This window comes from Mytilus edulis, chromosome 11 (assembly GCF_963676685.1).
Source record: "Mytilus edulis chromosome 11, xbMytEdul2.2, whole genome shotgun sequence".
NCBI classification, from domain to species: Eukaryota; Metazoa; Mollusca; class Bivalvia; order Mytilida; family Mytilidae; genus Mytilus; species Mytilus edulis.
Genome location: NC_092354.1, coordinates 18,001,970 through 18,018,909, shown reverse-complemented (window position 1 = coordinate 18,018,909; position 16,940 = coordinate 18,001,970). Strand labels below are relative to the sequence as shown.

The 16,940-nt window shown below is 31.3% G+C and overlaps 1 protein-coding gene across 7 annotated transcripts in view; it reads right to left on the bottom strand.

Moving 5' to 3' along the window:
- LOC139495260 (uncharacterized) overlaps nucleotides 1–16,940 on the bottom strand; it is a 33,393-nt gene that overhangs the window by 2,945 nt on the left and 13,508 nt on the right. For 4 of the 7 annotated variants that reach the window (XM_071283531.1, XM_071283529.1, XM_071283530.1 and 1 more), the window contains 10 exons: nucleotides 16,818–16,877; nucleotides 16,399–16,497; nucleotides 13,565–13,669; nucleotides 11,497–11,724; nucleotides 10,833–11,053; nucleotides 9,487–9,556; nucleotides 7,931–8,871; nucleotides 6,175–6,217; nucleotides 2,251–2,308; nucleotides 1,327–1,577 (listed from right to left, as the gene is read on the bottom strand). In XM_071283531.1, coding sequence (XP_071139632.1) covers nucleotides 1,327–1,577; nucleotides 2,251–2,308; nucleotides 6,175–6,217; nucleotides 7,931–8,871; nucleotides 9,487–9,556; nucleotides 10,833–11,053; nucleotides 11,497–11,724; nucleotides 13,565–13,669; nucleotides 16,399–16,497; nucleotides 16,818–16,877 — 2,076 coding nt within the window. The remainder of the gene's footprint in view (nucleotides 1–1,326; nucleotides 1,578–2,250; nucleotides 2,309–6,174; nucleotides 6,218–7,930; nucleotides 8,872–9,486; nucleotides 9,557–10,832; nucleotides 11,054–11,496; nucleotides 11,725–13,564; nucleotides 13,670–16,398; nucleotides 16,498–16,817; nucleotides 16,878–16,940) is intronic. The other 3 variants (XM_071283535.1, XM_071283533.1, XM_071283534.1) reach the window with 1 other exon arrangement.

Here is a 16,940-nt window from a genome sequence, read left to right as displayed (position 1 = left end):
ATGTAAGATCAAAATATATAAGTTCAAGTCGACGTGACCAATAAAACTAGATGTGTCAAAGCGACACGAACGGCCCGTCACAAACAGTTGAATATCTGCAATTTGAATAACACCTGTGGACATAAACATAATGGTAGTCTCGCATATAAAAAATCAACTCAAAATCTGAAGGCGTATAGAAAAAAAGTCCGTATAACTGTGATTTTCAACAATTTATCAAAGTCCAAAGCCCGTAATTTCGGTAAAAATTAGCGGAGCGATACACAACTTAAACTAAATCTGTAACTCATCATGATTAACTCGCATACGAAAAATCTAAATTTATTCCAATGTAGCCATTAAAAATCAAGATTTATTGCTTTTATTGACAAAACAATCACATGGGCTCCCATTTAGTTCTTTGGCAATCAATCAAGTAATGTTCTAAAGAACGCTCCGCAAACATTTTAAGACAAAAATCAACCATCGAAGTTTTCTTACACTTCTAAAAAATAGACGAACAAATATTGTCAATTTCTATATTTTACTAATAGCAATATAAATTCAGAAAATAATAATTTGATTTAATATTAAACTTGTTACAGTATATTGATGCCAAGGATGTCATGGATCCACGGAACATTTTGCACACACCAGTTAAGTTATGACTGTTCGTTCAAAAATATTGTCACTTTCCTTAAAGGTCTATATTTATGAAATTTCAGGGTTTTACTTCAAATATGCAACATTACAGCTAAACACATAGTCTTTCATATATTGCATGTCATTATTTTTGTTTATAAGAGCAAACATAAAGTTACAGAAATGGAAATAACGTAGTCATTTATAGGTAAGATAGTCCCTACTGTTCTGGGAAGCTTTTGCAAAAGTCTCTAATGGTTTACTTTTTAAATTGTTATTTGGATGGAGAGTTGTCTCATTGGCACTCACACCACATCTTCCTATTTCTATCTAAGAATTTAGGTTCATAACATTTACACGTCCTGTTTTCTTTGTTCATCGAAAAGTGCACCGTGTCTGGTAGTTTGAAAAATAGTCTGGTCTTATTTATATAAATTTATACAATAATAGTTTTTTTATTACTCAAAATGAGGTGCAGAATGGAACAAGAAAATTACAGCAAGTTAAGCACATACATATATTATGTTCGTTTGAACATTGTAATAAAGAACATATATTAAGTTAATTTCTTAAGATTTAGAACAAAATTTAATGTGCAGTATATACAAAGTATGGCGCAAGATTCAAAGATACAAACATGGATAATGATATGTAAAACAAAATAAAACTTTCATTGTAAGCTATCAAAATTGTAAATAAACTCACCTTTTTGCGAAATTAATCGTGTTTGTTGATCTTGCGTCAGGTAAATTTTTTCTTTTCCGCTTTTACTTTCAACTTTACGCAAGTCTCTGGGTTTTTGCAGTTCAGATATACGATCTCTGATTTCATCTAATACATGCTTAGGGCATTGGGTGGTAAATTCATTTTTTATCACAGGACATAGTATTTGTTTTAGTACGTAAACTACAACTAAGAAATTATTTTCGTCGGTAGTAAGATCTGTCATATAATTTCTACAAAAGATAAAAATCTTTAAATTTTCATTATTAGAATTTATAAAACTTTAGATTTTAAGAAAATTCTATAACTCCTACAAGGCAGTTCTGACGAACAAGGACAGCAGGCAGATAACCATGTTCTCACCATATCTGCTCTGCCAGATTTTTCCCTTTCATAGGTTTTCAAGATGAAAGACAAAACATGCATTTTGCACTATGTACTATTTTTTCTCAGCCATCTTGACTAACAGACAGGGTCATCGGACACATATTTGTTTGTACTTTATAACTAATTATGATTGTGACCAAGTTTGGTTAAATTCTATTAAGTAGTTTCAGAGGAGAAGATGTTTGCTTAAGTTAACGAACAACGACGGATACAAAGGTAAAAAGGTAATTTGGCAAGGTGTACAACAATGTATGAACATAAATAAGCAGTCAATAAAAGGATCCAAAAAAGAGGTATAACGTGTTTTTAATGAGAGATGCATTAGTATACAGTTTTTATCTGTAAGGAATTTAAGTTTTAACTTTAAATGTGTTCATGTATTGCCAATGAAGAACGATAGAGCCAAAATGATTTTGTTTTACTCTATTCAGAATAATTGATAAACAACACTGCGCTTTCAACCAATAGCATGCCTGTGGTGAATACTTTCTCAAAACAAAGGTTGTAGTTATTACTTACGTTCTATGAGGTAAAGGGAAATCTTTAGGGATCTGTACACTTTTAACATGCAAATCATCTAAACGAAAAATTTCAAATAAATGTTTTTTTATTCTGTATATTCACATGTTAGATTTTGCCAATAAAAACAAATTAACCAAAGGAAACATTGATTTGTATTGATTAAATCCTAAAAAAAACATGTTTTAAACATTAGTTATATGAATTAGATATGTTCTGTCATTTCAAAACTAAAATTAGTAAATATATTTACAGGTTTCAATAAATCATGTGCACAGATGTCACACAAAATACTAGGTTTCATTCACAACTACCTAAATGATTTAGGATATGTAAGACATTATCAATTAGATTTTAGACAGAAAATGCTTTAATTTGTAATAAAAAAAAATCCACTACAACCTAAAGGGCACTCATTTAATAAGTTAAGATATGATTGCATCTTCCCAAATTGAATTGTATATTACACATTATATTATTATCTCAAATAATGGAACTTTGTGAACTTTTGAGATATAACAAATATAATTTCCGGAAAATAGTAGAATAAATGTAGTAAATACATGTGAATATAGTAGATAAGTACAGGGATTTTGTCTCAAAATTAATATTTTTTGTAAGCCTGTTCTAAGAATGTTCTATATAAAAGTGACGTTTAGTCACCTAACTGTCCTTTTTATTGATATTAAATTTATAGGGGGTCGCCGATATAATCTTTTTAGAATGAAAATTGAATCTTCTGTACAGCGTGGAAAAGCACTTAAAAAAGGCAAAAATGATCGTGACGTCTTGGTAAGAATTTCTATTTTTATACGTTTTAATATATCACAGAGAAACCGTTGAGTAATTTATAACAAATACGAATTCGAAACCCCTATTACTTTCATACAAAACAGACATTTTAGTGGCAGTATCATGTCAATTTTAAGGAATATTTACGTGCATTTGATATATTTGTACTTCTTGTGAGTTTTTACAGAACATTGTCAGGGCTGTATATTATATATATAAAAGTATAAAACTTACTTAATATCTATTTTCATCGTTATCAATTTACAGTTCTATATACTCAAACTGCTTCTAAAATTTCATGAAAATGCGGCAAAATTGCACAACTACCTATTACTTCAAATAAACAACAACATGAACAAGACGTTTAGAAAAATTTGAAACGTTTCACAATGACAAAACACGAAGACGTTGATACTGGACGATTGGAATAAATGCATTAAAAGCTAATAAATTGTAAATGATGACATTTGTTGTACACAAACCATGGGAAATTATTCATATTGAAAACTTGATCGCTAGATATGCCACTAGTCCAAATGCCACATATTGTCACAGACGGTAACATAATGTGCTATTGACATACTACGATACATATAAGGTCAGTAAATTTCATATGGGGTTCGAGCTTTTTTCTTTTACACCGTAAGAAATTACTAACCCTATGTATATCGTAAAATTTTTGTAGCAAACTGTGTAACTTATTTCGTTTTAACTTTCTTAAGTTAAGACGTGAAAATACGTTTAAAAAAAGTGGGACGAAAGATACCAAAGGGACAGTCAAACTCATAAATCTAAAACAAACTGACAACGCCATGGCTAAAATTGAAAAAGACAAACAGAAAAACAACAGTACACATGACACAACAGAGAAAACTAAAGAATAAACAACACGAACCCCACCAAAAACTGGGGGTGATCTCAGGTGCTCCGGAAGGGTAGGCAGATCCACATGTGGCACCCGTCGTGTTGCTTATGTGATTACAAATCCGGTAAATGTTCACCCTTACAAAAACAAATATCTTCATTTATGTAGACTGCAACAATAGTTCGAAGAAAAATCCTTCATTTCATATTGAAGGAACATGTATAACAGAACAAAAACGAAGTCAAGAACTTGAAAACGCATATCGAGAATGTAACGAGGTTCATTTAAAAATAACAGGATGTGTTTTTAAATTTCTAAAGACAACACGCCAATAATGACAAAATGACGTAGGAATAAACAGAGGCAGAAGATATCCAAACTCATCTGTCTGGAACTTACTGACGATGCCATGGCAAAATAAAAAAAAAAAACCTGAAAACCCGACGTTAAGATAAACACCAGTACACAAAACACAACACAGAAAACAAAAGATTTACCAATACGAACCACACTAAAAAATTGGGTGATTCGGAAGCGGAAACAGATCCTGCTTAATAATTTAAAGATCATTATACAACATCAACTTTAAGGTACCTTTGATAACTATTTACACTACTTGGTAGATGCAACTGCTGGTGGACGTTTTGTTTCGTACCAGCCAGTAGTCAACATTTCGGTGTTGACATGAATGTCAATAATATGGTAATTTTCACAAATTTTAAAAAAAAAAATGTTTTTTTCTTTCGAAAAACAAAGGATTTTCACTATCCCAGACTGTATTTCCGTATTTGGCACAACTTTTTGAAAATTTTGGACCCTCAATGCTCTTCAAATTTGAACTTGTTTGGCTTAAATATTTCGATATGAGATTTACTGATGAGTTTTATGTAGACGAAACGCGAGTCTGGCGTACTAAATTATAACCCTGGTACCTTTGATAACTATTAAGCACAATATGTAACTGTGCTTTAGAAAGGCCATGAAAATATAAATATAGATCAATTCAAAAGAGGAAACCAACGGCTTGCTTTATGGACACATTACTAGATACAAAAACAAATATGATATATAGCAACAAATAATACACTTAAAGTTATTGTGAGCACAAAAGGGTAAATAAACCCCTAACGGGAGGGATTGTACCTGATATTCATATGATGAAGACATAATCTTTCAATCAGTTTAATTGATGTCTGGAGCTGGCATGTCAGTTAACTGCTAGTAATCTGTTGTTATTTATGTATTATTGTCATTTTATTTATTTTCTTTTGTTACATCTTTTGACATCGGACTCGGACTTCTCTTGAACTGAATTTTAATGTACGTATTGTTATTCTTTTACTTTTCTACATTGGCTAGAGGTATAGGGGGAGGGTTGAGATCTCATAAACATGTTTAACCCCGCCGTAATTTTGCGCCTGTACCAAGTCAGAAGCCTCTGGGCTTTGTTAGTCTTGTATGATTTTAAATTTTAGTTTCTTGTGTATAATTCGGAGTTTAGTATGACGTCCATTATCACTGTGCTATTATGCATATTTTATGGGGCCAGCTGAAGGACACCTACGGGTGCAGGAATTCTCGCTACATTGAAGACCCATTGGTTGCCTTCGGCTGTTGTCTGCTCTATGGTCGGGTGGTTGTCGCTTTGACATATTCACCATTCCCTTTCTCAATTTTATTTTTAAAGTCTGCGTAAATTTATCAGTGGGAAGTAAAATTGAATATTGAATTGTCAATAAAGCATGTGTTGTGGTTGATTTAATTACAATACTGGAGAATGGGAGATACAGATGTATCTTCATACTTTAAAAATGACTTTAGCAATGACACCGTTTATTTTTTAAAAACAGATATTATATTCCTGCACCTTGCAAAAGTCATGCAATTTTCTTGACAGGCGTAACATCGTTTTGTGACTTGAATATCTGAGCATATATATAATGTATTTCATTGATTAATTTCTGGAAATGTTCATGGATCGGAAGTATAGACTGTTACGATCAATGCACTATATTTTGTGTGTAAAAAAGGTAGTGATAAGCCTTGAAAGGAATAGATATCAAGGCAGTAACATATTGTTTTGATTGCATTTCATGCAATCTTTCCCTAAAAAAATACTGAAAAACCGTCTTCTATTTCAGAATATGCACATACACAATCTGATATTTCAAAACATTCCCCTGCTAAACCGCGACAGTAGTGAAACATCACAACTTTTTTTTTTGAATTTGTATTTCTATTATCATTTATTAATGAACATTACATACCTTTATCGAGTAGAAGAATTTGAAGAGATTTTCCAGTTGTGGCCTGAGAACAAAAATTAAAAAGACATGTTTTCAAAATCTATGAACTAAATGCCGTGCGAATACTGTAAAAATTAAGTCATTATAGATACCAGGGTAAAAAAAATGAAAACTGTCCATTTAGGTTAAATTCAACTACTGGCTCTCAAGAGCATGTGTCGCTCACCTGATTCTACTTTTTTTGAATTCATGTTAAAAAAGAGATTAAAATCATAACTGATATACTTATAATCATCGAGGCCAAATTAGATTTAATATTTATTTTAGCATCGTACATTAATCAAACGCAGAAGATTTTTGTAAGTACAGAAATCACTCACAAATTCATTGAAATTGTAGAAAATTACTTCATATTGGTAATGACAAATCAGCTACAAAGTAACAACACATGGTAAGCACCTCAAAAGTAATACATTTCCCTAAGTATCTTTTGTTTAATAAAGTTCCCCATTGACAACCATCTTTGTTAGTGGATCGGATGAGCACCTGATAAGGAACATTTATGTCATGTTTGGTTTAATTCCATCCAGTGGTTCTTCAAAAGAAAACTTTTTTAAGTATTTCACATAGGGGTTTTTCATTACTTAAGTTTCCTCTGGCAGCCGTCTTTGATGTTTAATTGGCTACAAAGAAACAACACATGACCAGCACCTCATTAGGAATATTCAAGCCGTGTTTGGTTTCATTCAATTCAGTGGTTACCTAAAAGAAAACAGTTGTATGCATTTTTGTATGCATTTCTCATAGGGTCATATGGTAAACTACATGTAAGTCTAAACTGGCGGCCATGTTGGACGATGGATGGCCGACAAAGTTACAACACTTGATCAGCACCTCATGGGATATGTATGCCATGTTTGATTTCATTCCATTAAGCTTATCTCTAAAAGAAGAAATTTGTATGTATTTTCTATATGGTCCAGTGTTAAAGTAAATCCCCGCTTACGGCAATCTTTGATGATCAATCAGCTACAAAGTAACAACAATTGGTCAACACCTCATTAGGAACATTCATGCCATATTTGGTTTCATTCCAGTCTGTGGTTTCTCAAAGAAGACATCTGTATGTATTGCTCATTTTGTCCTATGTTAAACGAAGTCCTCGGCTATAAGCCCCCTACGATTGTTGATGGGCTTCAACACAGTAACTCTTGGTCAGCATCCAATCAGGAACATTCATACCATGTTGATTTCATTCCGTTTAGGGGTTCTCTAAAAGAAAAAATGTGTTAGTATTGTCTATAGAGTCCTTTGTAAAACGAAGTCTCCAGCTGGCTGCCATCTTGGATGGTGAAAGTAATAACATTGGTTAAACTTCGCATAAGGAATATCCATGCCCTGCATGATTTCATTCTAATCAGTGGTTATCTCAAAGAAGACATTTGTATGTATTGACCATATGTCCTATGTTTATATAAAAAAGAAGATGTGTTATGATTGCAAATGAGACAACTCTCCACAAGAGACCAAAATGACACAGAAATTAACAACTATAGGTCTCTTTGAGGCCTTTAACATGGAAGTCATTCTCTTATCACACTTTTGTAAAAGATGCCAGCTAAAGCCCGCCTCTGTTTTCGGGATTTTCCCGCTGTGATGAAGACCCATTAGTGGCCATGGGATGTTTTATTCTATTAGATCGGATTGAGGTTTCTTTGACATCATTCCCGTTTCCATTCTTAATGCTTTAGGAGATTAATTACAGTAAAAGACATACCTGTTGATGTTGCAAGTGTCTTGAAATCCATCTATGCGGATTAATATGTTGTGTCAAAGTTTTATCTAGTTGAGTGAAGTTACTGGATGTTATCCGATGTAAAATGTCACGAGAAAATGTTTCATCTGGTTTTATCATTCTTAATAGTTCTTTTAACGCCCCAGATAATTTTACATCATCAATTGTCCAATTTATAAAGTATAAGAACGTTTCTTGTCCAATTTTTGTAAGAACACTTATAGGGCCTGCCGCATATACAATTTTTGACAACAACGTCGCTTTCACGTTTGAGCATTCGATTCCATCTATTGGTTTATAACGGCAACAACAGTTCTTATTACTGTTCTGGCAAGATTTATTGTTATCTCTAATAAAAATCTTATTCCATTCCTTTTCTTTTAGTATTAATTTTCCAGTTAGCTGTTCTTTACATTTACAACATCTCTTGTTCTCCATATAATGGTAAATTGTATGTTGATAATTCACCAAGAAGTTGCGAAAACCGTAAATGCAAAGAAAATATTTCAATATTTTTGGTATATAAAGAATCAGTGACACGACCAATGACAAATCACATGAATCAAGTTTGAAATCTTTCCTCGGAACAACTGATTTACTACATATTTTGAGCATACATTTACAGTCATTACTATTGGTACAACCCCTCAATTCATACAATGCTTCCCATTGTTCTTCGGTAAGCACTTTCATATATGTTGCTGATATTTCTATGCACGTACAGCATTTTTCTGTTTTATGTCGTTTGTGATAAAGCTGATGTTTTTCTTCTTCTAGTACTTGTTCTATTTTTAATTCATTTAATGTCAAAAATTCAGAAATGAGTTTCTGTAGTATTATAGAAGGATATATTTCAGACATAGCGATAAAGGCAAACAGCTTATCATTGTTAACATTTATGGGATTCAATAAAAGGAGTCTATCTGAAATAAATAAACGAAAAAAATCAAGATAAAAAGTTATAAGAATGCTTTGTTAAAGAATAATCAAAATACAACAAACTGGAATCAACAACACTATACAACATATACAAAGCACACTTCAGATTGGTGCAACACAAACCCATCTGTTGGATACAAATAATTAGGTTTAAGCAAATTGGAAACATACATGGTCACTTGTGATTGTTTTATTCAGTGGTACTCACGTCATATATATTCAAGAATTGAACTAAGTAAAAATTAACACACTGATAATACTACTTAATGTAAGCAGACTGAAGGGCGAGATATTTTGAATACCATGAAAATGAGGATATTTTGGATAAGGGGCAGAAATATTACATCTGTTATTCGCATTAACATGTTTTATTTAGTAAACGCATAATCTATAGAAAAATGTTAACCTTTTTAGCCCCTTGCATGTTCTGCTTCCCAGGCCGTTAGAGCATTTCTAAAACACGGTTCTTAATTATGTACCCTTGGCAATTAGAGAATTAATAAAAAAAAAACAATTTTGTGATAATCAAGTGTTTATTCAACAAACATAAAAAAACAAAACAAAGATTTCCTTCAAATTGATTAACTAATGCATCTTACCAATAAGTTGTTTCTTGTCTTTGTCATTCTCCTTGAAATATGTATGTGGTGGCAACAAATTAAGTACAGCCTATTAAAAAAAATCTATTAGCAGAACATGAACGTATAAATTATTAAATAGGATATGTGATAAATTATGTGTATAATTTATTCAGTAGAATTTTACTAGCAGAAGTTATAAATCTGAAACTTATTGTGAAGTAACTGTTTAATTATAAATGCAACATTGTCATGATCGTAATTCAAGAAAACAAAAGAAATCAGCTTCTTGACAAACCAACTGTCTATAAATATTAATTGATTTATTGATTGCTTGATTGGTTTTGGCTATATAGCAGTTGTCATATTTATTGGTTGAGGAAGTCAGAAAACCTGGATTTGATTCAACAAAAGCTGCCGCGTACGTGATTCAAACTCCTTACTTAGCTTTGACATGCGAGCAGTATAGGTGTAATACCACCAAATCATGTAACGAAAGTAGGCCTAAAAAAATATTCCCTTGAATTTGACAGTTGTAGAAAATTAACCCTGCATTTCAATGCACTTAAATTTTTCTGAGTCGTAAATATGTATGTTGGATGTCTCAAAGCATCATTCTTTTTTTATTTGATGGTCTTAAAAAATATTTTGGAACGTAAAGGTTACATAGTTACCAAAGCAGGTAACCAGTAAATAACAGTGTAAAAATTGGGTTGTTTACTTCCGGCGTAGGTTACTTTCTTATATACAATGAAATGTAGTGTGAAATTTTCACTGTATCACTGGAAAGGATTAAACTTTAAACATGCAAAGTATTTCTTTGGTTGAAATAAAGGTAAATACTGTACAATTTTTTTAAAAGTGTCAATTTAACAAAGACTAATAGGGAAAAATCAATGGTGGAATACACCTATAGTTATTAAACATCTTCGAACAATCAGTCATCGGGGCTCTTTTAAGTGACTAGTTGCAAGACAACTTATGTTTCTCTTCAAACTTTCGTGCATACATTAAAAAGGCCAAACACATTATGTTTAGATTAAAAAAAAAAATTAAACTCAGGTATAACTAGAAATTAACGTCTTTTTTATATCAATTTATGTTCAGTTATTGTTTATTGAACTTATTTGTTTAATCACAATATACAAGGGGTGAGATTTCAAAATGTAGATGTGCAGCATAAAAAATACTGCTTATCTGTAAATGTTGTTTTAATACCAAAACTTTTGTCTGTTCTCAGTGTATTTTTTATGATCAAAATACCAAACCCTATTTCTTTACCAACTGGTATTGAATGAAACGACATGAAGACTGATCAAAGGTTTGTAATCAACCAACTACACGAACACAAACAACAATGTTCTTACCTCTTCAAGATCATCCAGAAATTGATGATAATTTTCATCTGAATGTGATTCGACTATGCTTTGAATAACATTATTTCTTATATATTTAATTCTGGTAAGCGTTGCATTGATTCTCGTATTAGTTTTGACTGGATATAAATCCCCGAGGTCGATAGACTTAATTGTTGGTAATAGATATATCATGAGTCCTAAGTCAAAATCCTCTGAAGTAAGTGTTTTTCCTTGAAATGAAATAAAGACATATAATTATAAACCTTGTAAGAAATAATTAAATTGATATTAGCTACGATATATAGAAAATTAATTAAAGTATAATTTGTTTATGTTCAATTTTTGATAAATTATAAATTAAATATTGAAATAATAATTCTCTTGTAGCAGCCAGTTTGGTTCAGTTTTGTCAAAAGTAGTAAAAAAATATCGTTATTCACTTTCATCCGTATCCATTTGAACTTCAGTTGAATCCCCAAGAATGAAAGGAATGTAAACATTATTAAAACAAGCGTCAATTTCCATTTACAAAACTCATTGTATCACAGGTAAAACGATTATTAATATATCTTTTTTTTACCTATAACAGTCCTTGAGTATAACTACAGATACAATGTAGCAGACACAAAACTATTTAACATTATTAATATATCCTACTGAGTTAACTTTTTACCCTTAACATGATCATATAATAATTTCCACTGGTCATTATTGATGACAAAATCTTTCATTCTGTATTTTCGTCTCAACTGTGCTTTATTTGTATCAAGTGTTTTTCGTAACTGCTCAGGTTTGATACATGTATCCTGGTTAAAATACATTCTCACTACTGGACATACCACTCTGAATAGTAAATGAACTATTCGTAAATAGTACTTGATGTCATCTACTCTTGGTTCAACTAGAAAGGATAACATAATGGACATTGTTTAATATTACTTCAAACATTCAAATTAATATGAAAAACAAAGGCGTAAAATTAATTAACTGTTTTTAATTTAAATCATTCTTTTGATGTTTATGATAACTGTTGTTTTAATTATTTTTATATGTGATATTATTTCTATATATATTAACCTCAATCTTAATTCCTTGCTAAATTCATTTCATGTAGAAGATAAGTTCATAATGCATCAATTATAATTTTTCGCAATGATATAAAATTTAGAGGCTGTCCAAGTAAATATCAGGCAAATCCAACAAATTGTTGTTCCCACTGAATTTTTGGTTCCAATGCAATGTGTATATCATACAAAGGATATATATGTCAAAGATATTTTTGAATCAACTGTGGATGGCTACGAAAATGATTTCAAAGTTCACTAACAATGCAACAAAATTTTGTACAAAATGAAGAGTTATCTCCCCTTTTTCAGTGAATTTTCAGTGCTTTCTATGTATTTCTTTTCTCATAATTTGTTGCAGTTGATAAAAAAAAAACTTTGAGAAAGAATGAATTTGTGATATGAAACAGATGAACAAAACTTAAAAAAAATATGTGCCATCCACTGCCTGTTTTTTCCATGGACACCCTCTTAATAATATGACTGATTTAGTCTTATAATCTTTACAATCCGTGCACTCATGATTATTCCATGCAATCATTATCTATTTCTAGCGTCAATTGTTCTTCATTTGGAAATTTGAATATATTGCATTTCTTTAAAATGAACTAGGCTTCAATTTATTCAAAAATAAATAAGGGCGTTAGTTTTCTCGTTTGAATTGTTTTACATTGTTATTTCGGGGCCTGTAAATGCTGATTATGCGGTATTGGCTTTGTTAAATGTCGAAGGCTCTACAGTCACCTATAGTTGTTAATTTATGTGTCATGTTAGTCTGTTTTGGAAAGTTGTCTCATTAACAGTCATACCACATCTTTTTTTTTATATTTAATATCAGGATTTATGATTGTGTTCTGATTTATAACAGAAAAGTACAGACTTTACTAAAAGCAGTCCACTACTATTTATTGATAACAAAATTCTCCATATAAGTTCATTAACTTATATTTCATTCTGAACTTTAAGTAATGAATTCAAAAATATTTTGATATACCAGTACAATTAAAAATATCAAAAGTGTATGTACAAATATTTCGTTTTTTTCTCATTTGCATATATCCCATACCTCCATTTGTTCATGGACATTCAAAGAGAAAATGATTAAATTGATAATGGTTGGAGATAGATATCCACAACCTTAAAAAAACAAATAGTATGTCTAATGTAGATTACAATTCAAATTTCTTATATATACTATAGCTCATAGAATCATTATTAATTTTTAAGGTTGATGTATTTGGCAAAACTTTAAGGTATTTTGACCCTCAATGCTCTTCAACTTTGTTCTTTATTTGGCCTTTTTACTTTTTTGGATTCGATCTCCACTGATGGGTCTTTTGTAGACGAAACACTCGTCTAGCGTAATTATAAAATTTAATCCTGGTATCTTTCATGAGTTTATTTACTTTCGACTCGTTTAGTTGTCACTTTAAAAGTCCAAAATCTATAAAATTATAAGAAATCAAATGGTTTTTTAATATTGTATCATTTACGTCATTGCATAAATCATCTACAATAAACTTTGCATATGATACAATTACAAGTGGCAATAACATTTAACCTTCAATAAAAGCAACATTTTTGTCAGCAGGTTTAGCAGAATATTAATACTATGACAGTTACTGTAGTTGTTTTAAATTTAATTCTTTTCATAACTTTTGAATATATCAGTTATACCTTTTTCGCAGTTAACTGCAGTAATCTCTAGAGATTTAGAATCATTTTTATCAAAAGTTTCCACAATATCTACTTCTTTTGCTGAAATTGTGGCTTCTTCGGTATCTGCAACAATTAATTTCAATGTACTCGAAAATCATAAGTACAGTAAAAAGCACCATTTAAACAACAGCCGACCGTACAAGGGCTTATAGCCAGTCAAGGTAGTTTAAAACTTACATTTGTTGTTTAAACAACATTTATGATGTCCATAAAATGTAAATATGTAGCTAAATTTTATATCAATTCTTCAATACTGTATGTTTTAGGCAACGTTTTTGTTTTGTTATCTCAAAATATGACATTGTTTTCTCTAGCATGTCACTAAATCACACAATTTGATTTTGGAAATAACACATAAACAATAGTTTGCACTGAGTTATGTCAAGTGGTGTGAACTTGATTTCATACCGGAACACATTGTTTAGTTATTTGGATTTAATGAAAATGTTATGAATATATTGTATTGAGTACGTCAGCTCTTTTCAGAACGCAAAAAATAGACAATAATAGTGCATGGACTTGACATATCAACGATATAAGGATGAGGCTTAGAAACGGGGAAAGCGAGGCTATGCCGAGCATTTTCCCCGTTTCGTGCCGAATCCTTATATCGTTGATATGTCAAGTCAATGCACTATTATTGTCTTTATACTGCAATCTAAAACAACATTTTCAATTGATTTGTAAAGTGTTAATTTTATTATTTGATTTAACTCCCCCTTTTATAAAAAGGCCTCATCTCATGCAGGCGGAGAAATATACAACACAATGAAATGTACATTTCCTAATGAAACATTTAATCGATGGTGAAGGAATTATTGTTTGAGAATGAACTAAAATATCAACAATAAGCATAAAACATAATGATTTAAGTGAAATATTTTTTTTCTCTAAAAATTGTAAAAGAAAGTAGTTTGAGTCGTTGTATACATTGAAAACAAGAACAGGTTGAATAGGTCGTATGAATAATTAATTACAATTTCGGCAATTTCAATTTAAATATTCATGAGGAAAAGTGATATCAGGTCAGTGACTGTATATGACATAGAAATATACAGTCATTGCATTTTGACTGCACAAATAGAACGAGTGCAGTATAAACTCGTTTGATAACACAACAAATACTAAAAAGTTAAATTTATACGAATGTATATTTATCACATGGAACTAATGAGATTTACTTTCCGGAACATGAATATTCAAAAGAAGACGGTTTGGAAGCAGAGATAATAAGAAATATTAACAAATGTACAATATTAACGAGCTATTACCGTTAGTTTTTGAGAAAAAAATCCAACAACGTATTTGCAAAAAACATTTGATTACTTTTCCATCCAATCAGCAGATTACACACAACCCAAATGATTTGTACATATTTTATTTTTGGCGTTTTGAACTTTAATCTCGGAAATATTTTCACAAGACGAACGTCTACAGTCCTCCAAACTCTTCAATTCCGTATTTTATTCATCGTTTCCAACTTTTTCAATTCACGCGTCATTGACAGACTTTTGAAGACGAAACGCGCGTCTTGCGCAGGTACAAAAGTTCAACCCTGGTATCTATTGTGAGTTTATTTATGAGTCCCGTAGAGTTAATAATGATATTCTGTTCCGTATCCGCTATGTATTGGCAATACGAATCAATAATACAACACAGAAGCTATTGTGTTAGTTCGTCAACAACTTTTGTTGCTTGGTACATGTCTGAATCGACACGACTTTTATGCAAATGTATTGCAGATAATGATTTCAGTTCAATTAAAAAATTAGAGGCTCTGTCGCTCATCTTGTCTATGTGAATATTAAACAAAGGACGCAGATGGATTCATGAAAAAAATGTGTTTTTGGTGAGGGTGATGTGTTTGTACATCTTACTTTACTGAACATTCTTACTGCTTACAATTTGTTCTATCTATAATGAACTTGGTCCAATAGTTTTAGTGGAAAATGTTAGTAAAAATTTTACAAATTTTATGAAAATTGTTAAAAATTGACTATAAAAGACAATAACTCCTTAGAGGGTCAATTGACCATTTTGGTCATGTTGACTTATTTTAAGGTCTTACTTTGCTGTACATTATTGCTGTGTACAGTTTATCTCTATCTATTAATAATATTCAAAATAATAACAAAAAACAGCAAAATTTCCTCAAAATTACCAATTCAGAGGCAGCAACCTAACAACGAGTTGACCGTAAATCTGAAAATTTCAGGGCAGATAGATCTTGACCTGATAAACACTTAAACCCCAGTTAAATTTGAGTTTTTTGCGTTATGAGCCAAAAACTGCATTTTATCCCTATGTTCTTTTTTTAGCCGTAAAGCCATCTTGGTTGGATGGCCGGGTCATCGGACACATTTTTCAAACCAGATACCCCAAAGATGATTGTGGCTAAGTTTAGATTAATTTAGCCCACTAGTTTCAGAGGAGATGATTTTTGTAAGAGTTAACGTCGATGGACGCCGGACGCCAAGTGATGAGAAAAGCTCACCTTCGGGCCAGGTGAGTTAAAAATCACAAACTGTCACCTGGTTTCGCTTGGAAGTTCATAGGTTTCTCTCAATTTGTGTTTTGTTTGTTACTTTGCTCTGTCTTCTTCGTCAATTTATGAGATTGAACTTCCAAAAACTAAGACTACCTATTGTATATAATAATGCTGAACTTTCCGATGTTAGAACCCAATTGACAATGATATTTTTCACATTATACAAGAACAAAATATATCATGCATGTCTGCTGAGACATGGTTTTACTTTTAAAGTGTAAATCTTAAATGTAAATACTAATACCCAGTGGTTTTTCAATGGTTGTACTTTCCAAAGACTCAAGATTGCTTCGGCCAACTGTGTTCACTATCTCTTTTTCTATTGGTATAACATTGGCTTCATCTAAATTTGGAACAATTGATTTTTACAAAATATATGTGTCATGAATTTTGCAACTTCCTATTAATATAGTTTGGATATTTAGAGTGCAGTGTACCTAGGAAGGCATTGCATTATTTGTAATTAAAATCATCAAATAACTATAACAAGGTTGTTCTGTTTTTCCCTGGTGCGCAAAAAAAGCATATGCTTTGAAATTTTATACAATAATGTTTTGTTATAAAGAAGAGGATATATTAAACTCTGACAGGTTATCGGTAATGTAGGTCGGCTATTCTGGAATTCATAAGTCCGTTTTGGTAATAATTGCAGTGACTACTTACCTCGTATTGTTAGATGATGTTCTTCTATGTTGACTGCTGTGACTTTGCTATCAACATTATCTGAAACAATAAAATAAATGAACAGGTTTTTTTTAGTTGCTGCAAGCATCTTTTAAAAAGAAT